The sequence below is a fragment of the Budorcas taxicolor genome, chromosome 10 (assembly GCF_023091745.1).
Source record: "Budorcas taxicolor isolate Tak-1 chromosome 10, Takin1.1, whole genome shotgun sequence".
NCBI lineage: Eukaryota > Metazoa > Chordata > Mammalia > Artiodactyla > Bovidae > Budorcas > Budorcas taxicolor.
In genome coordinates, this window is record NC_068919.1 from 20821343 (window position 1) to 20845472 (window position 24130).

At 54.4% G+C, this 24130-nt stretch overlaps 2 protein-coding genes across 4 annotated transcripts; both read left to right on the top strand.

The window, feature by feature from the left end:
* The first annotated feature begins 3047 nt into the window (after positions 1–3047).
* On the top strand, positions 3048–6975 carry RIPK3 (receptor interacting serine/threonine kinase 3). Its single transcript, XM_052647090.1, has 10 exons — positions 3048–3186; positions 3390–3530; positions 3663–3972; positions 4486–4631; positions 4769–4815; positions 5022–5189; positions 5301–5386; positions 5610–5951; positions 6095–6155; positions 6791–6975. Exons 1-10 carry the CDS (start codon positions 3167–3169, stop codon positions 6973–6975), a joined length of 1506 nt encoding a protein of 501 aa, XP_052503050.1. The 5' UTR covers positions 3048–3166.
* A 1170-nt stretch (positions 6976–8145) lies between these two features.
* On the top strand, positions 8146–23633 carry ADCY4 (adenylate cyclase 4). 3 transcript variants are annotated; one of them, XM_052646310.1, is made up of 26 exons: positions 8146–8219; positions 8514–8720; positions 9911–10108; positions 10213–10374; positions 10916–11065; positions 11505–11653; positions 11728–11839; positions 12562–12689; positions 12829–12987; positions 13243–13375; positions 13577–13750; positions 16218–16261; positions 16402–16488; positions 16675–16744; positions 17063–17160; positions 17828–17912; positions 18019–18156; positions 19096–19206; positions 19401–19585; positions 19765–19849; positions 20304–20462; positions 21387–21533; positions 21826–21933; positions 22053–22167; positions 22469–22593; positions 22677–23633. In XM_052646310.1, exons 2-26 carry the CDS (start codon positions 8562–8564, stop codon positions 22827–22829), a joined length of 3234 nt encoding a protein of 1077 aa, XP_052502270.1. In that variant the 5' UTR covers positions 8146–8219; positions 8514–8561; the 3' UTR covers positions 22830–23633. The 3 variants fall into 3 exon arrangements, with proteins under 3 accessions (XP_052502270.1, XP_052502272.1, XP_052502271.1); XM_052646311.1 differs by lacking the exon at positions 8146–8219 and adding an exon at positions 8321–8423; XM_052646312.1 differs by lacking the exon at positions 22469–22593.
* The last annotated feature ends 497 nt before the right edge of the window (positions 23634–24130 follow it).

Sequence of the window (24130 nt, forward strand, 5' to 3'; positions counted from 1 at the left end):
CATTATTTTGTTTGCTTCAGGGGGACACACGTGGGAGATTATCCTTATTTCCGCAGGACCTCACCAAGTTACTTTTAAAATATGTTTGTTGTGCTTTATATAGCATTTAGGTATTCTGCCATGGGAGGCTTCTATGAGCTCTGTCACACTACTGGAAGAGGATTTTTGAAGCAAACCAAAACAAATGTGATTATATGGTATATATTGTTTTATAACCTGATTTTTTTCCTTTGATATATGATAAACCCCTGTTGTACAATAAATACAGGTCTAGAGCACCATTTTAATGGCTGCTTAGTCTTCCACTGTGTAATGTATTCAATCTTTTTCCTATTATTGGGTATTTAAGTTTCTATTTTTTCACTATTTTAAACAACATTTCAGTGAATATCCTGAAACTTTGGCTAAATCTTTGCACACATCATAACCCTTTTCTTTCTTTATCTGTTTATACAAGTGATACATGTTAATATAAAATATTCAAATACTAAGGAAAACAAAAATTCTCCATAATCTTTTTTACTGTCACCTCAATACAATTTATTCTATAATTGAAATCTCTTAATCAAACAACAGAGGAGAATTAGGGCTAGAATATGCAAGAAGAGAGACCACAATCTCTGCCCCTCACTTGCATCCCAGCAACTAGAAATAGGGAATCAGAGCAGGTACAAAGGATGGGCTGAAGGTCACTGAAGACAATCAGCTATAGAGAACTGAAGGGGTGAGAGACACCCAAATAGACTCCAAAGGCCTGGGACAACCAGGGTCAGGTGTCCCTGGCCTCAGAAAAGGCCAGAGCTTCAAAATCCAGGAATCAACTCTGCCTTGCCAGTTCCCCAACTGCTGGAAGAAGAAAGCAGAGGTCTTCTCAGGCACTCACTCCGGGCTCCTCTTCCTACCCCTTCTTCTCTTAAAGATGCTTGGTTTGTTTTTTATATTTTTTTGAAATTTCTTGATGATGTGCCTGAGTATGGACTTTTTTCTTCATACATTTGCTGGAAACTCAGCGGGCACTTTTATTTATTTTTGGCTGAGCTAGGTCTTTGTAGCTGTGTCAGCTTTTACTCTAGTGGCGGCGAGCAGGGAAGACTCTAGTTGAGATGCGAGGGCTTCTCATTGCAGTGGCATTTCTTATTGTGGAGCATGGGCTCAAATGTGCATAAGCTCCAGCAGCTGCAGCTCAGGGGCTCTAGAGCACAGCCCCAGTAGTTGCGGCACACGGGCTTGGTTGACCCACAGCTTGTGGGATCTTCCTGGACAAAAAATCAAATCTGTGTCTTCTATATGGACAGGCAGATTCTTTACCACTGAGCCATCAGGGAAGCCCAGGTTGGTTTATTTTGAGTCAAAAACTATTATAGGTTCTGACACCATCCCCAATCTTACACTTTACAGTAACTTCTTCCAGTTCTCAGGTTCGTATGTCAGTCTAAAGAAATCTAGCTGTAAAAGGTTTTTAAATGTACCTCTAACTCCTTTCTGACTACTCTCCTCAAACGGAGGCCAGGTGTTGAGACCATGAGCTCAGAAAGAATCATGAAAGGAATGACTGTCCTCTCTGATGGTTCTTAGGTCCTGAACTAGACGTTTTTGAGGAACTTTCAGACTTGCCTTTATATTCTATGAGATACCACCATATCACCATAAGACTTCAGATGAATTCTGTCGACTGTGCAGGTACGTGAAGAAACCCAAAACCAGAAATAAACCCAACCTCCTAGCTCCTCTGGGTTGAGTATGGAGCACCACCTGGGATGATTAGCATCTCAGTGAAGCCTCAAAAAGTTTGGGTTGTTCATTTATTAATCCAATTCAACAAATATTTATTGGATACCTACCTTGTACCAGCTTTTAAAGAGACTACAATTTAAGAATTCCCTAAATAGGTCAAAAATAGCATGCACTGACTCCATCAGAATTCAAGATGTGTATCCTGGAGTTCCAGTTTCTGGAGAAACCACAGTTAACTGCTGGCCACTTTTGCTCCACCTAGAGGAGTCCATGGACCACTGGACAGGATGGAAAGTTCCACAAGGTGAGCATCTTCCAGGGAGTCTTGCCCCATGACCCACAGGGTTGAGTCTCCCCATGAAGGACTGAGTGCCTAAGGCTGGTCGTATTTAATTCCATAACCTTCAGCTATGGTCAGGCCTTGGGCAGGTAAAATATGAACACCTTTTGTCAACCCTGAATCCTTAAGTCTCCCCAAGCTCCTGAGTTCTCCAAGACCCTTGTCCAGAGCATGTTTGTCAGGAAGATTTATTAATATTAACCAGAGAATTTGCAATGGAGGAGCGGCCCTGGGGAGAAAGGGCAGAGAGGCTCTGCGGTGTCTCCACTGTGGTGTACACCACAGTATCAGCAACTCTCTGGTGGGCCAATTCACCTAGCTGACTACAGCACCCTGGGAGAGGTCTGTATTCGGAAGGAATAGAGCCCAGTGGACAAGCCACACCTTCCCCAGTCACCTTCCCCACCAGCTGACACCTTTGTGAAAACGGCAAAGCTTCACGGTTCAGAGCCAGGCTCTGACGTCAGTTCCATGTCAGCTTGGGCCGGGTGCTTATACGCTCAGCGGTTTCTCACCTATAAAGAAGTAACAAAAGCAGTACCTATCCCCTTGGGTTGATGTGAGGATTAAATGAGCTAATGGCATGTGGTGAGCTTTAGAGAAGTGTTAGCTATGATCTTAGGGCAGCTGTGGGAGAACAGAGTCCTAGGACCATGACATCCTACTCAGCGCCACCGCCCGCACTCCCCCCGCCCCCCGCCAACCCTCCGCTCCCCCGAACCCCGCCGCGGTATCCCAAGCTTGGCGCTGGAGCTGGGAATCCTGCGGAAGAAGGGAGAGAGGCCAGCTACGGAGGTGGTTGTGGGTTCCTGGAGGGTGAGGATACCCAGCGACAACCAGACCTGACCTGACACCTTAGGAGCAGCACTAGTTTCTGTTCTGCACCCTGCCCTGTGCCCTTCCCCGCCCCCGGGGCGGGACTGTAGGGGCATCAATTAAAGAAGGAAGTGGTTCGGGCAGAGAGCACAACCCCGCGACGCGGGAAGCGGAACCGTGAAGGAGCCTGGAGGTTGACTCCTCTCCCAGCCCCCAACCCCTCTTTCATCCGTGGGGGCTCGCAACTTCCAGAAGCTTCTCTCATCTTCCAGCCTGATGTCTGGCTCTGCGTTATGGTGAGTGGAGACTGAGATATGGATGCGCCTCGTGCCAAGACCAGGGCACAGTGGGTCTCACGGGAGGGGCTGGGGCTCGAACTGACAGCGCTGAGCCGAGTCACGGAGGTGGGCGCGGGGGGCGGTTAGAGGGGTGGGCCTGGGAGGGGAGCAGGGAGGCCTTGGGCCCGCGGCCGGCTGGTTACGTGGCCCCCCTCTCTCAGGCCCAGCGGAGCCTCAGCCCCGCTGGTGCCCATCGAGGAACTGGAGAACCCGGAGTTAATAGGCAAGGGCGGATTTGGCTCTGTCTTCCGGGCACATCACAGGAGTTGGGGCGTAGAAGTGGCGGTCAAGATCGTGAACTCGTGAGTGACCCGAGGTGGGGTCTGGTCCAGGAGGCTGGGCCGGGGAGGAGGGGCCGCTGTGCGGGGCGGGGCCTGGGCGGCGGGAAGGATCTCTCAGGCGCAGAGCTGACGGCACCTCTCTCCTGAGAGCAGGAGGGCCATATCCAGGGAGGTGAAGGCCATGTCCAGTCTGCATAACAAGCATGTGCTGCTCCTGCTGGGGGTCACCGAGAAACTGGAGTGGGAGTACGTGTCTGGGCCGGCTCTGGTGACTCCATTCATGGAGAACGGCTCCCTGGCGGAGCTGCTACAGCCCCATTGCCCTCGGCCCTGGCCGCTCCTCTGCCGCCTGCTGCAGGAGCTGGTGCTCGGGATGTGCTACCTGCACAGCCAGAACCCAGTGCTTCTCCACCGGGACCTCAAGCCCTCCAACGTCCTACTAGACTCAGAGCTGCACGCCAAGGTCAGCCCATCCCTCACCCAGCCCATCTTCTGGACCAAGTCCTGCCCCAGAGCTGCTCCAACCCCATCCACGGGACATAGGACCCACATCTGCTGCAGCCCTGTCTCCTGAATATCCTCAGCATCTCCCTCTGGACACAGGGCTGCCCAAGTGTCAAGGCCCAGCCTGGAGCTCTGGCCCCTGCCACACCAGGTGATGGAGGCCTTGACCAACGTGGTCAGTTCCACAGGCCCATCCCATGGGTCCAAAGACCCATGGCTGATCTAGCCGAGGAGACTCAGACCTCAACCTGGTGCCATGGAGAGGGGACCCAGGCCTCCAGCCAGGGGCCCCACTGGTCCTACCCTTCCCCTAACCCTCCATACAGTCTTTGCAAGGCTGGGCCTGCACTTTTGGGGGGAGGGGAGTAAGGAAAGGGTTCTGGGAGTTTCTTGGACCTGCCCATTCCCTATCTCCTTCTTATCTCCCTTTTGTTCCATCCCCTATCTCCTCGTTCTTATCTCCCTTTTGCAGGTGGCAGATTTTGGCCTGTCCACATTTCAGGGAGGCTCACAGTCAGGGGCAGGATCTTGGGAGTCAGGGTGCACCCCAGCCTACCTGGCCCCAGAACTGTTGGCTAATATAAACCAGAAGGCCTCCAGGGCCAGTGATGTCTACAGGTAAGGCACCCACTCCAAACATATATCCAAACATATATCCCCAATTTCTACACCTGCCTGGGTCCTTCAAAGGGATGCTGTATGGAAAGGAATCTTGCCAGCAGTTGAGTCAGGCCTCAGCTTTGTGTCTACTGCAGCTTTGGGATCCTAACATGGGCAGTGCTAGCCGGAAGAGAAGCTGAGAGTAAGACAGACTCTGGGATCCTTCACCTCAGGTGCCCCCCTCCCCGAAGCCCCCAGTCTCCCAATCCCCAAGCCCTCCTCCTCCTGTTTACCTGCTCAGACTGCCCCACTCCCTCCTCACATCTCCTACACTCCCCACCCCTTTCTGTGAGGGGGTAGCCTTCATACTCTGAATGCCTTCTCTTCACACCCCCACCCCCACCCTAGTAGTGCCCCAGACGTTGTTGGTGCGGGAAGCAGTGTGTGAGAGGCGGATCCGGCCCCCGCTGACTGAGCTGCCCCCGTCTGGGCCTGAGACTCCTGGCTTGGAAGAGCTGGCAGATCTGATGCAGAGGTGCTGGAGCCATGAGCCCCAGAAGAGGCCTTCCTTCCAAGGTGTGCTGGCCATCCGGCTCGCAGCCGAGACAGGCCTGAATTTGTCAGCAGGGGCTTCTCCCCCGGAAAAGAAATTTTGTTGACCTGCCACCCACTCTGCCTTCTCTCTAGAATGCCGAATAAACACCCAGAAAGCCCTTGATCTGGTAAATAAAGGAGATGCGCCTGGTAGAAAGATGAATGCCGCAGTCTACATGGTGAGTGCTCAACACCCCCATCCAGGAGCTGGGCAGGATGGCAAACGTGGCCCCCTTGGCCACTCAGTGACCCCCCACTGACCACCGTTCTCTAAGCTTTGACCATGGTCCCCTCTCTCTTCACCCCATCCCTGAGTTCCCAGGCAACAGATATGGACCCAACTCCCTTGGGTTTACTCCGGCTCTCCCACCTCCATGCCCAGCCAGCTCCCCATCCCTACAGGTGAAGGAGTTCCTTTCTGAGTACAGGGGCAGCAACAGCCCAGGCCTGGAAAGGACAGAAATAGACAGTCCTAAGGAAACCACAGGAAGCCATGATTCCTTGGTCTCTGAAATGATGAAGCTGAATCTGGAGGGGCGCCCCAGCTCTGTTCCTGAAAAATGTACAAACCTTCTTGAGAACATCAGGGTCCAGAGAGAGCAGGTTCCGCCTGCCTGGACAGCAGAGACATCTTCAGATTCAACAGCCCGACCTCCTCAGACTCCAGAGACTTTACCTTTCAGAACCCAGAATCCCAGGCCCACCTCTGCTTGGATCCCAGGTCCTGGACCCCAAGGGAGTCAGGTGAGACATTGGCAGTATTACAGGATGCGCTAGGACTCCTGTGAATCCTGTCCCCTTGCCAGGGGACACTTGGGGCTGAGGGTGTCTGCCATAAGGGATCAGGCCCCAGGACAGGGAGCCTGAGAGCCCTGTGTTGTTTGCAGGGGGCTGAGAGTCGTGACACCAACTGCCCTCCCAGAGGGCCGGCACCAAATCTGGTACCAGGTACCCATTCCCCACTCCTGCCTTTCCCTGCTCAATTCTACTAGCTTCTTCCTCAAGACCAAATACAGATCCAGGGTACTTGGGGAGAGGGAATGAGAAAGCACTAGAGCCCACCTACCCCAGCCTTCTCATTTTGTAAATGAAGAAACTGACAGCCACTGAGGTCACACAGCAAAGCCAACTTGGCTCCTGAGCATTTGGACTTGCCCCAACACCAGCGCTGTGAACCTCTAAATTCCATTCCACTGTCGCTGTGTCGGTTCAGAGGGTCGCCCATCAGAAAAGACCCAGATATCATCGATTCAATGGATTTGAGTTTGAGCAGACTCCCGGAGATAGTGAAAGACAGGGAAGCCTGGCATAACGCAGTTCATTGGGTCACAAAGAGTCAGACACGACTGAGTGATTGAACAACATCAAAGTCTCAGATGTTAGTTGCCACTCCTCTTTAGTTTCTGCAAACCAAATTCTGAAGGTGTAGCCTGAAGGGAAAGGCTGAAGGCAGGCCGAGACTCCACACTTGCATTTCCCCAGGGTGAACACGAGGTGTCGCTGCCCCTCCATCCTGATGCTCCTCCTTGCTATAAATCTCCAGCCACTTAATCCTCCCAACATCCTCACTCTTTCTCTTAAAGGGCCATGGCTTCCTACCATCTTTAACTGCCAAGGAGTACAGATTGGAAACAACAACCACATAATTATGCAAGGAAGAACAGCCTTCTCCACAAAGGGCGTGGCACCTGGGGCCGTGGATAGGGTCCCTCAGTGCACCCCTCAAGGAAAAAGTTCAAAAGAACGACCGAAAGAACCTGAAGCCTAATAGCAAGAATTGAAGCAGCTTCTCAACTGCCTCCTGGACTTGAGGCTGCTAGCCTAGACTTTCTCTGAGGGCCATCAGGCCTTCACCTGAACTGTCTTTGTGGCCCCAGGAGACAATAAATGTGGCCTTTTAACCAAAGCACCATGAAGGAGGCTAAAGCTTCAGCCAGGGGCGGGAAGAGACATGGATGAGAGATGGGGGAGCTGACATCGAGGGGATGGGAGGCACTGTGGTTTCTCTGTGTGGCCAGAAGTGGGATGCTGAGGGCTGTGGGTGGGCAATATTGTGGCACACAAGGTCAGGGCCCTGCTGGCGGTGGGGGCTGGAAGGAATCTTGGCTCCTGGGGCAGCTCTAATCCTGGGGCAGCTCTAATCTCAGGGCAGAGCACTTCCTGTAGAGCAGGCAAGACCCCACCCTAAACCAAACCCTGAGGATACAGGCTGGTCCTGCCACCACCTTTTCTTCTGGGCTGTAGACACTTGGCAGTGGAGTCCTGGGGAGGGGGCTCTCCCTGGGAATTCTCAGACCCCAGCACATCTTTGCCCTGCATGATGCCCCTAGTCTCTCTCGTAGGTCAGCCCCCATACTACCACCTCCCTCCCCCACGTATATTCACGCACACATTGCTTCCATGGACACACTGGAAACCTTTGATTCTCAGCTGGTATTTGGGAGTGGACAGCAATGGCTCCATGAAGCTACATGCAGATGTGCCCCTCCCATGGAGCTGGACACCACTGGAGTATAGACAGCTCAGACGTGGCTACAGCACTGCCATCCAGGCTGGAGGGGCAGGGAAGGATCGCTTCTCATCTGGACCTAGACCCTGGTCCCCATACGCCACCATGCTCCTCTTCCCCACATCCCTGCCAGCTTTTGCTCCAGCCCACCCTCAGTCTCCCCACACCCAAGGTTTGGGGCCCATTTTGACATTTAACACTTGGTGCAGCCCACACCACCCCTTGCATCTCTCCTGTGGTCTGCATTCCCCTTCCTTGAGGGGAATAGATGTGGGGAGGCTGTGGTGTCAGGAGAGACAATCAGAGTGGGGGAGGAGGTGGGAGTGCCGAGCCTGGCTAGGGCACAGGAAGGGCCGGGCTGTCCCATCGGGGAAGTGGGAGGGGGCCGAGGCGCCTGGAGGGAAGTGCCTGTTGCCCTGGGCTTAGAGCTACTAGCCTAGCAGCACGCTGACTCCATAACCTGCCCCAGAGTTACTTGGTTCAGCTGCAGCAGCATCGCGGCCGTGAGTTGGGGGGAAAGGGGAGGGCTGGGGCTCCTTTGCTTTAACCCTAAATCCTGTGCCCCTGGCTTTTGCCTGAGCACCTCTGCAGTCTGGGTTTGAGGGGCGACATCAAACGAGTGGGGAGTCCCCTCACCGGCAGCTGGAAGAAGGCTGGGAGGCCCAGAGAGTACCTGGAAGGAGATGGGATTGCCGTGAGCTTGGGAGGTCTGGGAGCTAGTGGCTCGGTCCTGGTGAGAAGGGCACAGTTGGGGCTGGTCGGGGCATCAGACAGTAACTCACCCTGGCCCTCCTCAGCCCCAGGGGTCCACCCCCAGGCGGTGTGGCACAGGGCCCTGCGAGACCATGGCCCGCCTCTTCAGTCCCCGGCAGCCCCCCAGCGAAGACCTCTTCTACGAGACCTACTACAGCCTGAGCCAGCAGTACCCACTGCTGCTGCTGCTGCTGCTGATCGTGCTCTTGGGGCTCCTGGCGCTGCTCCCTGTGGCCTGGGCAAGTGGCAGGGTGAGCAGGGGAGCGGAGGGGGGCTCTGGTGCAGGTGTCCTTGAGGACTGCGGGACAGGCACTGCCTCCAGGGCATTTGCAGGGTTGGGATTCGTGGGTCTTCTTTTCAATGTGTTTTCTTTGCTGGGACCCGGGAAACAAGTGCTAGACCTTGCTAGGAGCTGCAGTGACCCTGCACAAGTCACTGCCTCTCAGGGCACAGTCCTGGGTCTATGTAAGGAGACAGCTGGGCCCTCGACGCTTCTCTTTTCACTGTGGGTCTGACCAGTCTTACCAGCGCCTGTGATCTGCTGGTCCTAGGATTAATCCGACGCCAGGTTTTCCGATTTTCCAGGGGGGAAATTACACTGGGCCCCATGGGAATCTGTTTCCTGGTTTTCTTTCCCTCTTCGGGGGCTGTGCCACAGTTGTACCCACAGACGCCCAGAAAGTACTTTCCATCCTGCTCTCATTTAGACCCCAGATAACCTATTTCCAGTTTCTTTTGTGGGGGAAAAGGGCTCTTCAGTTCCAGTTCTGGAAATATCCTGCTCCATGTTTTCTTTCCACATTTCGGAGGCAAGGTGGGAACCCCACTGGATGAGACCAATGGTCCTCCTCCAAGTCCAGGAAGAGGTGGGGACAAACGGTGGAGACTGGGAACGGGTGGTGCTTCTACGCCTTGAGGAATGGGAGATCCAGCTCCTAGGCAGGCAAGGGAGTTTCTCGGTGTCCCCCTGCCAAAGCACGGGGAGGTGGGGACAGGGCCTGAAACTCCGAGCCTCGAATTTCCCAAGCCGGTTGACCAGATTGGATACGCTCATGCTAAGTCCCTCTGTGAGCTAGAATTTTTTACTTCCTTTGGGATTCCAGGGGTGGGGTAGGGATGGGAGGGGTGCTACAGTTCCTATCTGACAGGTGAAAAACCTGAGGCTCAGAAAGGTCCTAGATTCACAAGCGGCCAACATGAGGTTGGAGCAAGGTCTTCTGGGTCAGTTGCCCTGCAGTACGCAAGTGAGATAGTGAGTTGAATCATAGGAGACTGCTGGCTCTGTTGATTAAAAACAGATTATTAGCATTTTCGTGTATTTCAATCTAATGTGAAAGACAAGTGGAGGTGCTTTGCTCACTGCTGTCTGCTCCTCCTCTTCTTGGATAAGCTCCCCAAACCCCACATTGCCATCTTGCCTCATGTTCCCCCTCCCCACCAGGAGCTGGCCGCAGACCCAGCATTCCTGACCACTGTGCTCTGCGCTCTGGGCGGCTTCTCACTGCTGCTGGTCCTGGCTTCCCGGGAGCAGCGACTGCAGCGCTGGACGCGTCCCCTGTCAGGCCTCGTGTGGGCAGCACTGCTCGCACTGGGCCACAGCTTCCTGTTCACTGGGGGCGTGGTGAGCGCCTGGGACCAGGTGAGGCAGGTGGGGCGGGGGAATGGGGATTCCTAGGCCTCAAGCATGCACCCAGGCTGGAGAAACAGCGTAAGCTTGCAACTTCCAGTGCCCCTCTGCCCTAGGTGTCCTTTTTCCTTTTTGTCATCTTCACTGTGTATGCCATGTTGCCCTTGGACATGAGGGACGCCATCACCGCGGGGGTCACCACCTCACTCTCACACCTGCTGGTCCTTGGGCTGTATCTTGGGCCTCAGCCCGACTCTCGGCCTGCGCTGCTGCCACAGGTGAGCACACAGGAAGCACAGGCTGCGTCCCGGGCTGGATCTGCTGGGCGCTGCTTGCTTTCTCTGGGGACTCACCAGCTGTTTTGTTGAGCTAATTCCTTGGCAGGGCTCAGGGTTCAAACACAGACCTGGTGGGGCTGGTCCACAGTGCCAGCTCAATGCCTGCAAACGCCAGAGGAGGGCTCTGGCCCCAGGGAAGGGAGTTCGCCAGGGGACCAGGGTGATGGGGACAGATGTGGATAACAGAACCTTCACAGAGAATGTAAAAATTAGAGCTTGAGTAGTTTCCTACTGCCGCGTGGGCGGGGATGGTGGAGAGGGATTCCGCCGAAGGTTTCTCGACCTAAGAGGCTATGTTGGTGCAGCAACCAAGGGTCTGGATGGGGTGATGGGATGAGGGAGAAGAGCCCCCTACAGACTCCACAATGCGGCACCCGTTGCCTCGAAATACTCTTAACTGTAGAGTCCTCCCTGCCATCTCGGTTAGCCCCCCGCCACCACCCCGGGGTGCAGCGTCCCCTGAGACTGACGCTCCCCGCAGCTGGCTGCAAACGCGGTGCTGTTCCTGTGCGGGAACGCGGCCGGAGCCTATCACAAGGCGCTGATGGAGCGCGCGCTGCGCGCCACGTTCCGGGAGGCGCTTAGCTCCCTGCACTCGCGGCGGAGACTGGACACCGAGAAGAAGCATCAGGTCCTCCGGGCCAGGAGGCCCAGCGGGGCTGGGGCTCGGAGAGGGGAGTTGTTTGGGTCACACCACCGGGCTCCGGAGACTGTATGACTTTAGGCGGGTCACTTGACCTGTTTCCTCCTTTATAAAATATAGCTATTGCCCACCTTAGAAGGCTGCTGTGAGGTTCAAAAAAACCTGAATCTTGTGAAAGCACTTCAGAGCCTTATGATATTAAACGAAAGGCTCTAATTCCTGTGTCGGTGCTGGAAGTTTAATCCCTAACATCGATCAGGGCAGAGCTGGAGCTGGGCTGTGGGCGGTGGGAAGGACCTGGACCATCACTCTGGTGAACACCTCTGGGGCTGGGGGAGTCTGTGGGCTCCTAGGGGTTTGAGGGGCGTGGGGCTTCTGGCTTTAGGGAGTGGGGGTGAGGGTTGGTGCTCATAATTGCCTCCCTCAGGAACACCTTCTCTTGTCCATCCTTCCTGCCTACCTGGCCCGAGAGATGAAGGAGGAGATCATGGCCCGGCTGCAGGCTGGACAGGGGTCACGGCCAGAGAGCACCAACAACTTCCACAGCCTCTATGTCAAGAGGCACCAGGGAGTCAGGTATGAAGGATGGGCAGAGGGGAGGGAGTGTGGGCTGAGACCCCAGCCCCACTGATGCCCTCTGCCCTGCCCAGCGTGCTGTATGCTGACATCGTGGGCTTCACGCGACTGGCCAGTGAGTGCTCCCCTAAGGAGTTGGTGCTTATGCTCAACGAGCTCTTTGGCAAGTTCGACCAAATCGCCAAGGTCAGAGGGGGCTTCCTTCCCCACCTTCAAACTCCCCACCCTGGAGAGACCCTGCCAGGGAAAGTCCTGCCTTATAAGATCCCTGTCCCACTTCCAAGCTCATGGGGGCTCCCAGATACTCCATTGCCATAGGAAACTCTCTCAAACATCCCCAGGTATGGAACTGCTCACTGCACACCTCAGACTTGGAGGGATCTTTTCAACATCCTCACAGATGCCATAACCACAACACCCCCGAACAGGCTCTGAGTCCCAGCACAGGTGTCTCTGGACACCACAACCAAATCTAGATGGATTTTTCTGATGCACTAATGTTAGGAGGCCCTTCCAAGGGAAATCTCTGCCCTCTGCAACCTCAGCTTAGCTACCTTCTTAGTCCCCAGGGATGCCCCCAAGAAATTTAATCTTGGGTATCCTCCAAAAAACCCCCTCAATCCTGAGATGACTTTCATATGCTCAAATCTGGATACACCCTACATGTGCCAAAGCTGGAGAGATTCACAAACATCCCAACCCTTCAGATGATCTTCTGAGAAAGACACCCACATAGAAAACCTCAGCCAGCCCCATATCAAGTTGAGGGAGGCCCTAGATCTGATCTCGACACTCCCAACCTCAGAAGTTCTTCAGGGATACCACATTTGCTCCCACTTGTCCCAGCCCCTTCCTGCTTCCTCTGGCTGCTCACCAGGTGCCCCCACCCCCTGCACACCCTTCCCTAGGAGCACGAATGCATGCGGATCAAGATCCTGGGAGACTGTTACTACTGTGTCTCTGGGCTGCCGCTCTCCCTGCCAGACCACGCCATCAACTGTGTGCGCATGGGGCTGGACATGTGCCGGGCCATCAGGTCAGCTGGGGTGGGCAGGATGGATGTGCGGAGGAGCAGGCAGGATGGTGGAAGTCCTCCTGGAAAGAGGGCAGGGTACAGTACAGTATGGGTAGGGCTGAAGTCAGCACTCAGACTGTTCTCTACACATCTTGCTCAGGAAACTTCGGGCAGCCACGGGCGTGGATATCAACATGCGTGTGGGCGTGCACTCAGGCAGCGTGCTCTGCGGGGTCATCGGGCTACAGAAATGGCAGTATGATGTCTGGTCCCATGACGTCACTCTAGCCAACCACATGGAGGCGAGTGGAGTGCCAGGGTGAGAGCTGGGGCTCCAGGAGGCTATAGCAAAAGACCCATCTGGCCTCCCACATGCCTGGTTTTCATAGTTCTTTAAAATGAGCATGCTCTCAAGTGGGGCTCAGGGAGATCCTAGGGACAGCGGGGCGGGGAGCTGGGAGACACCTCCTGCAGCGCAGGATCTTGCTGGAAGTCAGACCTCCAGGAATGAGCCTCGAAAGAAATGTGAGGTGTGGAATCCCTCCCTCCTGACTCCCCTGCCCTCTTCTTCCAGACGAGTACATATCACAGGGGCCACGCTGGCCCTGCTGGCCGGGGCTTATGCTGTGGAGGATGCAGCCATGGAGCACCGGGACCCATACCTTCGGGAGCTAGGGGAGCCAACCTACCTGGTCATCGACCCCTGGGTGAGAACCCAGCCTGGACCCCGTGACCTGGCCCACCCCGACATCCACAGCCAATGAGCCTGATCTCGTCCATGCCAGAGACTGAACTCCTGGGTCCTGATGTGTAAATCACGAGGGAGGGGACACAGCCTTAAAGGAGTGTGGGGAGAATGGGGAAGTCAAGTCAACGTGATCTTGACTCTCAGCCCTCATATGGCCCAGGCTGCAGAGGAGGACGAGAAGGGCACTGCAGGAGGGTTGCTGTCCTCTCTGGAGGGCCCCAAGATGCGTCCGTCCCTGCTGATGACCCGCTACCTGGAGTCCTGGGGTGCAGCCAAGCCTTTCGCCCACCTGAGCCATGTAGAGAGCCCTGTGTCTACATCTACCCCTCTCCCGGTATGTGCACCTCTTTCATGAGCCCAGCACTTAACGTGAACCCACCCCCGTGGCCCACTGCCAGCCCTTCCTCCCCCTCCACCAGTGAGTCACCTGATGACATCCCAAGGTCCTGAACTGTCTGGTCACCCCAGTCACTGGTTCAGGACCTTTCTTGCCCTTCTTTCCAGAGAAAGGACGAAGATGAGTTCCCTCTGAGCTCAGTTCAGAGAAGACTCAAGACCCCGTAGACACTGTGTCCATTGCTCCCCAGCCTCCATTCAGGAAGCCCCTTCCCCCCGAACCATACTCCCTCCTAACTCTGAGGCCAGTGCTGCACACCCGTTCCCACCAGGAAATGGGTCTGTTTAGCTCAGACCGCACACTCTCTTTTTCAGTCCCTACTGGGACCAGGACAGTGGGAGCCAATCACTCGTTGCCCCCACTCTCCAGCACTTGTACACAGATAAGATGAAGTGAAAGTGAAAATCTCTCATGACCTTGAAGAAAGTAACCATGAGTGGGCAGTCGGGGAGAGGGCAGGGAGGCCGGCTCGCCCCTTGTCTGGGGAAAGCTAGAGCAGGATGTTACTAGCTGATCTATGCAAAGCACTTCGAAGTAATGAGTGATTCATCACCTACCGGGAGAGCCTGCATCTCCCCCACAGGCTCTTGGTACTTGATGACAAGTGGCCTGAACCCGCTCATGCAGGGACCCAGGCCATGTCCCTAAAGGCTTGCCCTGGGATTTGATTCCTCAGCCTGTTCTCCTCCATTGTACCCCATCTTCCCCAAAACTGTTCAGCATTCCTAGCCACTTGTCCACAGAGCTTCCCAGAATCTTCTCAGCCAGGTAAACCTGCTTGGATTTATGGGACAACTCCAGAGCACCCTTTCTGTGTCCCATCCCCCCTCCTCTCCCATCCAACAGGAAAGCAGGCCAGAGATCAGTGGGCACTGGGGTGCAGGGAGGGGTGGAGGCCCTTGGCAGCAGTGGCTCAGTGGCTGAGTGCCTCAGCGTGGGGAAGGAGAGAGGTCAGAATGCTATGCTGGCAGGATGGAGAGGAAGGAAGGACCCAAGACCCACTGACTAGTGCAGGATGAGGCCGCCCGGTGTGGGTAGGGGAGAAGGGGGCTTGCCCAGGGGCTGTAAGACAGTGTTGAGTGCAGTCCTCATCCATCATGGTGGGGATGCCTCCTCAGAACCCTGACAGACCTCCCTAAATCCTTCACTGTCATGCAGGCTAATAAGTGTCAGGGCAGAGTGGGAACCCCTTGTTCTAAGGTATCTTTCAATGTGGGACCACACCAGCCCAGAAACTCCCTTCTCAGTCCCTGACGTTCCAGGGTCTCATTTAAATGTTAGGGATCCTGGGAATCACACTTGGATTACTATTAAACAATGTGGAACCACGGGGTGACTGGGCAGTGTTTGTGTGGTGGCTACCATCCATCCATATTTATCCCTTCTACAGCCTTTCAGTACCTACTGTGTGGCATGCACTAGGGTAGTTCTTGAAAAGACAGAAATGAATGAGATAGTTCCCTGCCTTTAAATAATTTATAGCCATAGGGGAGGGCAGGAGGTAGTTTGATAAACGTTAGACTCAGGTGTAGATGTGTAGATGGTTCCATGCCTGCAACATACCTCTCAATCACTCTGTCTCTCCCTCTTTGCTCCTCTCACGTACACAGGGTTTTGGTTTGTGGGCCAAACCCACAGGGTGGCCCCCCTGTGACCTGTTTTCTTCACGTGAGCCAGGGGAGTGGGGAAGGATGGTCACCCTACATCTTGCCCTAGGTAGTGGCTGCGGCACTTCACTTCCTTCCTTGGCGCTCATCCTCAGTTGCATGCTCCTTCTCACATCTCTGCACACATTGCATATTCCTTTTGGTGCAGAAGAGAATGACTCCAACCAGGTTTCTCTTCCTTTTCCCCCTTCTTCTCCACTTTTGGTTTTCTCCCCTACCACCTCCCAGCTCAGCCTGGTCATCATGAAAAGGCAGAGGGGATTCAAAGTGTTCTGCATTGCCATTCCAGTTTCAACCAACAGGGATTTTTTTTGGCATGGGGTGATGGGCAAGTCACTGCCTTTGGAATCTGTTGCAGCCCTTAGGGAAGATGAGACACAAGAAATCACAGCCATCAAGCCTAAAGAAGATCCAGGGTTGCCTCTTAAGTGATAGAAACTATGAGGAAATCAGAGGGCATAGAGATTCTTGGAGTCTGAAAGGTCAGAAAGAAGCTTGAAGAAATAAATGTGGTTTGTGGGCAGGTGGAATTTGGTAAAGATGGAAATGGAGATAGAAATGGTGATGTGTATATAGCGAGATAAAGATAAAGATGGAACGGGAGAGAGAGAGAGGTGGGTCAGATGCTCAAGTCAAGGCCCGTGCAAATTTGAAATGCCTCGCTGCAGAGAGGCTCCACCATGGTGGAGGATGCTCACCATCTTTCATCTTCCTCCATCCCTGTGTTCTCCTTGCAGGAGAAGGCCCTGTCTTCCTTCAGCCCCCAGTGGAGCCTGGACCGGTGAGGTGGCCTGAGCAAATTTGAGTGGGGTTGTCCCTGTGACCTACCTCCATCCTTCCTGGGGGGCTGCATTGCCCTCCTGCTTTGCCCAGATGCTTTTGAGGGTCTTCCTGGTGACAGGCTGGGCTCTCACTGTACAGGAGCCGTACCATGCGGGCACTTGACGAGGAACTGGACACTGGGGATGCCAAGTTCTTCCAGGTCATCGAACAGCTCAATTCTCAGAAGTACGGAGATCTGAAGAGGGCTGGGAGGGCTGGAGGCCAGGGCTCGGGTGGTAGAGGAAGGACAGTGCTTCCTCTGCCCAGAAAGGAAGGGAAAACCTTCCCGGCTCTAGCCTTTCCACTCACCTGACCACACCTCCCCTCCCTGCCCCTTCCTCTTCTGGGCTTACTGCCCCCACCTCCCATCAGACAGTGGAAACAGTCAAAGGACTTCAATCCACTGACACTGTACTTCAGAGAGAAGGAGATGGAGAAAGAGGTAGGCTGGGGAGATGGCACCAGAGGGTTTCCCAACCTCAGTTTCTCTGCCTTGGGGAGGCACAGGCCCTGTGGTCCCACCTCCCTTTCCCAGTTCTGGTCAGTTTGTGACCTTGGAGGGGTGAAGGGCTCGTACTAGTCCTTTGAATTACTGGGTGGTGATGAGAGGAAGGAGGACAGCTCCTTGGAGAACCGGTAGGGGCTTCCTGGGTCAGAACTGGAGGGCAGGACAGTGAGGCTGGGGGCCACTTCTTGCTTGGGGTTGACACCTTCAAGGTGATGGGCAGCACTGGTGCCGACCCCACCCCAACCCTTGCAGTATCGGCTCTCTGCACTCCCCGCCTTCAAATACTATGCAGCCTGCACCTTCCTGGTTTTTCTCTCCAACTTCATTATCCAGATGCTGGTGACAAACAGGTGAGAGACCCCTAGAAAAAGAAAGCCCTGATTCTCCAAAAGAGATCCCCTGGCTCTTCCAGACCCCTAACCCACACTTTCTTCCCTTACTCACTTCCCCTCGGCTCAGGGCACTGAACCACAGAGGAAATGGAAACACTTGTTCTGGGGAACCAGTAATGTAGCCCCTCATCTCACTGTCTCCCATCCTGTGCACTTTCTGCATACCCCCGAGCTTTTTCACGTGCCTATCTCCCTGTTCTAACAACAGTCCCATGAGATTTGGATTTCCTTTGTTTCCATTAAGAAATCCAAATCTCACAGCAAATGAGCTTAGAGAGTAGGTCCTCACTCCTAGTTTGCTGCTAGGAAGGGTGAGGACTCATTCTGAACTCAGCCAGGTGAAAGAACTTTGGCCCAAAAGCCCAGAGACCAGTCTGATGCAGCCTTGGCCGTTCTCATGAGCCCCCGTCCCTTCAGAAATTGTCCCTGCATTATCCCAGTGCTGTCCAAGACCCTGCAGCTTTCCCAGGTCAGCAGTATGTAATGTCTTTCATCTTCAGCAGCAGCCAGTTCAGATCCCCAGGACCACTTATCCCTGGGTCTCCCACCCAGACTGCAGGATGTCTTCCCAGCGCACAGAAAGCCTCTTCTGGCTCCTCAAGGCCTCATTCTTGTCTCTCTGTAGGCCTCCAGCTCTGACCATCACCTATAGCATCACCTTCCTCCTCTTCTTCCTCCTCCTCTTCGTCTGCTTCTCAGAGCACCTGATGGTGAGGTGGGCTTAGGGGCAGAGTGGTGAGCTGGGGCCCTGACCACGACCTGGCCCCTCGTGGGTGCTCCGGCTGCAGGGCTAAGACTCCCGTGCTCCTCCCACAGAAGTGTGTCTTGAAAGGCCCCAAGATGCTGCACTGGCTACCCACCCTGTCTGTCCTGGTGGCCACACGGCCAGGACTGCGAGTGGCTCTGGGCACCGCTACCATCCTGCTCGTCTTCGTCATGGCCATTACCAGTCTGGTGAGAGAGAAGGGGCCCTATGCATCCCCATCAGGCCATGCTGGACCTTCCAGAGGCTGAAAGAGGACCCTTGGATTTGGGAGAACAGCTGGACTAAGGCCAGGGGATACTGGAAATGTTCCCGCTGCTGCTGCTAAGTCGCTTCAGTCATGTCCGACTCTGTGCGACCCCACAGACGGCAGCCCGCCAGGCTCCCCCACAAGTATAAATGAAAATTGCAGTCATGCGCAGCCTACCACCTGGGCGTAATCATCATTAATAACACTTTGGTGGACATCCTTCCTATCGTTTTTTCTATGTAGGCAGCTTTTCCTTACTTACCTCGAAAATGAAAGTAGTCGCCCAGTTGTATCTGACTCTCTGTGACCCCATGGACTATAGCCTGCGAGGCTCCTCTATCCAGGCAAGAATACGGAAGTGGGTTGCCATTCCCTTCTCTAGGGGATCTTCCCAACCCAGGGATTGAACCTGGGTCTCCCAAATTGCAGGCAATTTCTTTACTGTCTGAGCCATGGGGAAGCCCTGCATTACACAATTATGATTTTGAAAGCTGAGTTTGGCAGGTTGTTTAGAATTTAGAATCATTCCTAGAATTCTATCCCTGAAAAACACTTTAGGAATCATCCCCCGACCAAGTTACAAAAGCGGAAGCTGAGGCCCAGAGAGATTACGTGGTTGGCAAAAGATCACACAGTGATCTTGGATCATGGATCTTTTGATCCATGACAGACTAGTGCTCATGACACCCACTCCCCCAATCCCTGCTCACTCCCAGCGAGGACCCCAGCACCGAGACTCCCTCACCAACCAGGGAGGACAGCAGGGTCCGCCATTTTGGCAGAGTCTGGCCCTGCCTCACCCCGGGTCAGCTGATACCCAGCTAAAGTCACCATCGTGCCCAAGCAGCTGCCTGCCGCCTCAGCTCCTTGTCTCCTGCAGGTCTTCTTACCAGCAGCATCAGCCTGCCCTTTCCAGGCTCCCAATGTATCCTCCATGGCTTCCAACCTCTCCTGGGAGATCCCTGGGTCCCTGCCTCTCATCAGCGTCCCAGTGAGTGTCCCCCACAGCCCTGGCTGTCCCTCCCCCACTCCATCCTGCGGACAGGGACAGACACAAGTCCCACTCGGTATGAGTTTGTGTGGCTGTCACCTCTGCCCCCCCCGGTGGGACGGGAGCCCTGGGGTGTCCCCTGCCCCTGCCCGCGGGACAGGCCCCAGCTCCTGACTGCCCTGCCTGGCCCTCAGTACTCCACGCATTGCTGCGTGTTGGGGTTCCTCTCCTGCTCCCTCTTCCTGCACATGAGCTTTGAGCTGAAGCTGCTGCTGCTGCTGCTGTGGCTGACGGCCTCCTGCTCCGTCTTCCTGCACTCCCACGCCTGGCTGTCCGACTGCCTCATCGCCCGCCTCTACCTGGGCACCTTGGACTCCAGGTGCGCACGGCCGCTGCACAGATGGGCCCAGGCTGGGATGGGACAGAGCAGAACTGTCCGCATCTCTCTGCCTGAACCACCCACAGGGCAAAGAGAGGGGGAGGCAGAGGGCTATATGGGTCCCGGTGCGGGAAGTGACGGGGAGGCCATGGGACAGCCCTGATCTGTGGCCTCCTCAGGCCAGGGGTGCTGAAGGAGCCCAAACTGATGGGAGCAGCCTCCTTCTTCATCTTCTTCTTCACCCTCCTAGTCCTGGCTCGGCAGGTAAGTCTCCCAGCTCACCACTCCAGGGCCTCCCTAGGAAGGGTGAGGCGGGGTCCCCACAAATGTAACTTAGTCCCTCTCATCCTTTCCCTTAATCTCACATTTCCAGGGGCGAACCCAAATGGTCTGTCCATTGGCAGCTTCTAAGTGAAATTTCCTGCTCCCTTTCTTCTTCTTTGCTCCCCAAGGGGTGTGCCCCTAAATCCTCCCCTCCGCCCCTCCCTCCCACACCAATCTAGGAAAATCATGTTTAAGAAAAAAATCTTCTGCCCCCACTGCCCTCCCTCATTTGAATCTAGATTCGAGGCAGTCTCGCTGGGCAGAGTTGCACCTTAAGCTTTTCTCTAAACTGGGGGTATAGTGTGTTTTAAGCATCATGGAGTGAGGGGTGAATGCTCAGAAGCCGGGCCCCCCTGTACCGTATCTCCCTACGGCCCCCTGTGACTCTCCACAGAACGAGTATTACTGCCGCCTGGACTTTCTGTGGAAGAAGAAGCTGAGGCAAGAGCAGGAGGAGACGGAGACGATGGAGAACCTGACTCGGCTGCTCTTGGAGAACGTGCTCCCTGCCCACGTGGCCCCCCAGTTTATTGGTCAGAATCGGCGCAATGAGGTGACTCCCCAGCCCCGACTCCTCAGCCCCAGATTACAGAAGCCTTGGCTTGGCCCATCTTGTCTGCACTCCTGCCTGACGGGCTGGGCGGCCGCCCAAGCCCCCACGCCTGTCAGGGGCCTCCGTCTTTACAAGTCCTTAGGCTCCCTTTGGTGAGCACAGTCTCTGCCTCCCAAGGTCTTCCTGGGAAGGAGCGTCCTCTCCGACGGCTGCTCCCTACCCTTCAAAAGCCTCGTGGAGTGTCAATGGGAACTGGGTGAAGGACACAGTCCTCCCATCTCTCTACCCCTTCACTGTCCAGTTCGGTAGCCATTAGCCCCAGTGTGGCCATTAATTAAAAAAAAGATTCAGTTCCTCAGTCACGCTGGCCCCATTTCAAGTGTTCCACCGCTGCTTTGGCTAGTGGCCACCGTATAGAACAGTGCAGCCAACAGAACATTTCCATCACCGCAGAAACTTCTGCTGGATGCTGCTGCTCTAGACTCTTCTTTTCCCTACTATTGCCTTTTTTTTTTTTTTTTTTAGTTTGAATAGCAAAATTTATTTCTCAGAGTTCTGGAGGCTATTACTGCTTCATTTTATCTTCCGAAGTGTAGCTATCTTTGTAAGCTGACTTAACACTTTTCAGCAATAAGATATAAAGATAATTCCCATGGATATGATCCCAGTTCCAAAAGAGACTCCCTTCACGCTGCTGTGAGGTGATCTTGACTCCGAACCTCTCTCTTTCCTGGAATCACAGTGACACCCAATCTTTAACTCCTGAGTCACATCCCTGGAGTAACCTGACCCTACCCCTCTCCTTCCTTCCTGATCTTTCTTAAACTGAAGGGGAGGAGTGTGGACACAGGGAGGAGGACCCATACAGACCCAGAGGGGGAAGAATATGGCCTGGCCCCTCACCCTGGCCCCCTGCCCTCCCAGGACCTCTACCACCAGTCCTATGAGTGTGTGTGTGTCCTCTTCGCCTCGGTCCCAGACTTTAAGGAGTTCTACTCTGAATCCAGCATCAACCATGAGGGGCTAGAGTGCCTGCGGCTGCTCAATGAGATAATCGCTGATTTTGATGAGGTGACAGCTCCAAGGATCACCCCCAGACCCTATGTCCTGGATTCTAGAATTTCCCACCAGGCCCTCCTTCCATTTCACTCTCCTGGCCAGGAGGACCATCCTGCCCTCCCCAGCCCTCCTGCTCCTCCTCTGATCCCCCAGCTCTGCCTTCCCCAGCAACTCTGCTCACTGCCGACTCTCGCCCTGCCACCACCCCTGACCCCACAACTGGTCCTTTAGCTTCCAAAAGCCTGGGGCTGGGCTTCTGGGAGAGAGCCAGAGAGACTGGGGACACAGCCTCCTTTCTGTACAGCTGCTCTCCAAGCCCAAGTTCAGTGGGGTGGAGAAGATCAAAACCATCTGCAGCACCTACATGGCAGCTACCGGCTTGAACGCCGCCTCGGGACAGGATGCACAGCAGGTGCCGCATCTCCCTTCCTTACCTACTGACCCTCTTCTGGGCTCTCCTTGGTGGGCCCATAAGTGGGCCTTATCCCTGTGCCTTCATTGACCCGTCCTGCTGGGCTGGCCCTTTGCCAGGATGCTGAGCAAAGCTGCGGCCACCTTGGCACCATGGTAGAGTTTGCTGTGGCCCTTGGGTCTAAGCTGGATGTCATCAACAAGCACTCATTCAACAACTTCCGCTTGCGTGTAGGTGAGGACTCTCCCTTCCTGGGGCAGTTTGGGACCTCCTTCTCAGCTTTCCAAGCTCTCCTCCCCCAAGTGCTTTGTTAGCCGCTCCCCAACTCATCCCGGAAAACCCCTGCAGATTCACCCCTTGGGATGGAGCATGGAGCTAGGAGGCCCATCCACCTCCTTCCCTAAGCAGCGCTCCTCTGGCCCGTCCTTTCCTCCAAGGCCCCCAGCCCCTTCAGTCTAGTTCCCTGAGCATTCTTCCCGCCTCTCCTTCTTCAAAATTCCCCCTCAGGGCCCCTCTTTACCACACTTCTTGTCAGGGTTAAACCACGGACCTGTAGTGGCTGGAGTGATTGGGGCCCAGAAACCACAATATGATATCTGGGGCAACACGGTGAACGTGGCCAGCCGCATGGAGAGCACAGGTGTCCTGGGCAAAATTCAGGTGAGGGAGCCACTCAGAAGCGTGGGGGCAGAGGGACAGTGTTAAGGACACCCCCGCATTCCTTCACCCCTTTCCAATCGCAGGTAACAGAAGAGACAGCCTGGGCCCTGCAGTCCTTAGGCTACACCTGCTACAGCCGGGGCATCATCAAGGTCAAAGGCAAAGGGCAGCTCTGCACCTACTTCTTGAACACAGATTTGACACGAACTGGACCTCCCTCAGCCACCCTAGGCTGAGAACCCAACCCTGTCCTCTCCATCTGTAAGATCCTCAGTAAAGAGACTCTGGTGTGTCTGGGTTAGAATTGATGTCAGAAGCTGCTAGTTTAGCTGAGGAGCATCTTCTCCTTGCCTCTCAGTAGGACTGCTTCTTCCCAGGCCACACTGAATGTGTGTGTGCAAGTGTGCGCATGAGTGTGTTAAAAAGGAGTGATTTTTTTCTCACAAGCTCAGCAAAAGGACTGCCTCTGCCTCTGCCTGCATGTCAACCTGATTCCAGTATTGGGCACCCTTGGAAGTAGGAAGAATTTTATCCACGTGACTCAAAACAAAGACTTGTCCCCTCCTGCTTCCCACCCACAGATACTGGAAAGAGTCTCCAAGAAAATGTCATTTGATTTTTATTTACACAACAAACACTAAATAAGCACCTGTTATATGCTCGCTATGTAGCATGGGTGGGAGGCCTGGGGTCTAATCTGTTAAGTCCCTCCTCATTTCCGCTGCTGTTCTCAAGCTGACCCACCATGCTTTCTAGCAAGGACATGTATACAGTTGGGGGTCTCCAATTCTCAGGTCTCTCAGATTTTCCATTGCTTCCTTTTGCCTCCTGCCCAGATGCTGATATTACATAGGTCCTAAAGCATCCATGGCTCATTCCTGCTCATGTTTTGGGTTCCATGAGAGGTATCTTGATGTGCAGATGTTACACGAAGATTTTTGACTTTTCTCATAGTTGTCTTTCTCTTTTTATGCAAGAGATTCAAAAAAGCAAACTGCCGCTACCATCTTCTTAAAATGCTGTCAGAACAGAGCCAGTCCAAGGCTCTCCAAGACAACAGTCTTCCCAAGTAAAGAATGACCCAACCCTCTCGCTTTTGCAAATCTTCATTTCCTAAGGGTGATCACATCACAGAGGGCCTTCAGCTCCAGCCTGTGCCACAGCATTTTACGGGCTGGCAAGATGCTGATGTGCAGAGTTCTAAGGAATAAGGTCTGATGACTTGGCTCGCTGGTGAGACTGCCTCGGAAGAGAGAGGAAAAAGAGGCCATCCCCTAAGATATCTCCCATTGACAGGACAAAGAGTACTGGCAGGAGGTTGGAGTCCCGCTAACAAAGATCCCCACCCCAGCCTTCTGGGCAGACACCTCTTAGCAGGTCTAAAGGTTCTTCCTGTGCTGAGTCAGGGAGTCTGGAGTGATGGGCACACCTGGGTGGTCTTCTTTGGCCAGCTCCTTCAGGGGTCTGCAGACCTGTGTTGTTCCAAGTATGATCTGCAGATTACCTTCCTCAGAATCGGGGTGGGAAGGTCTGATTT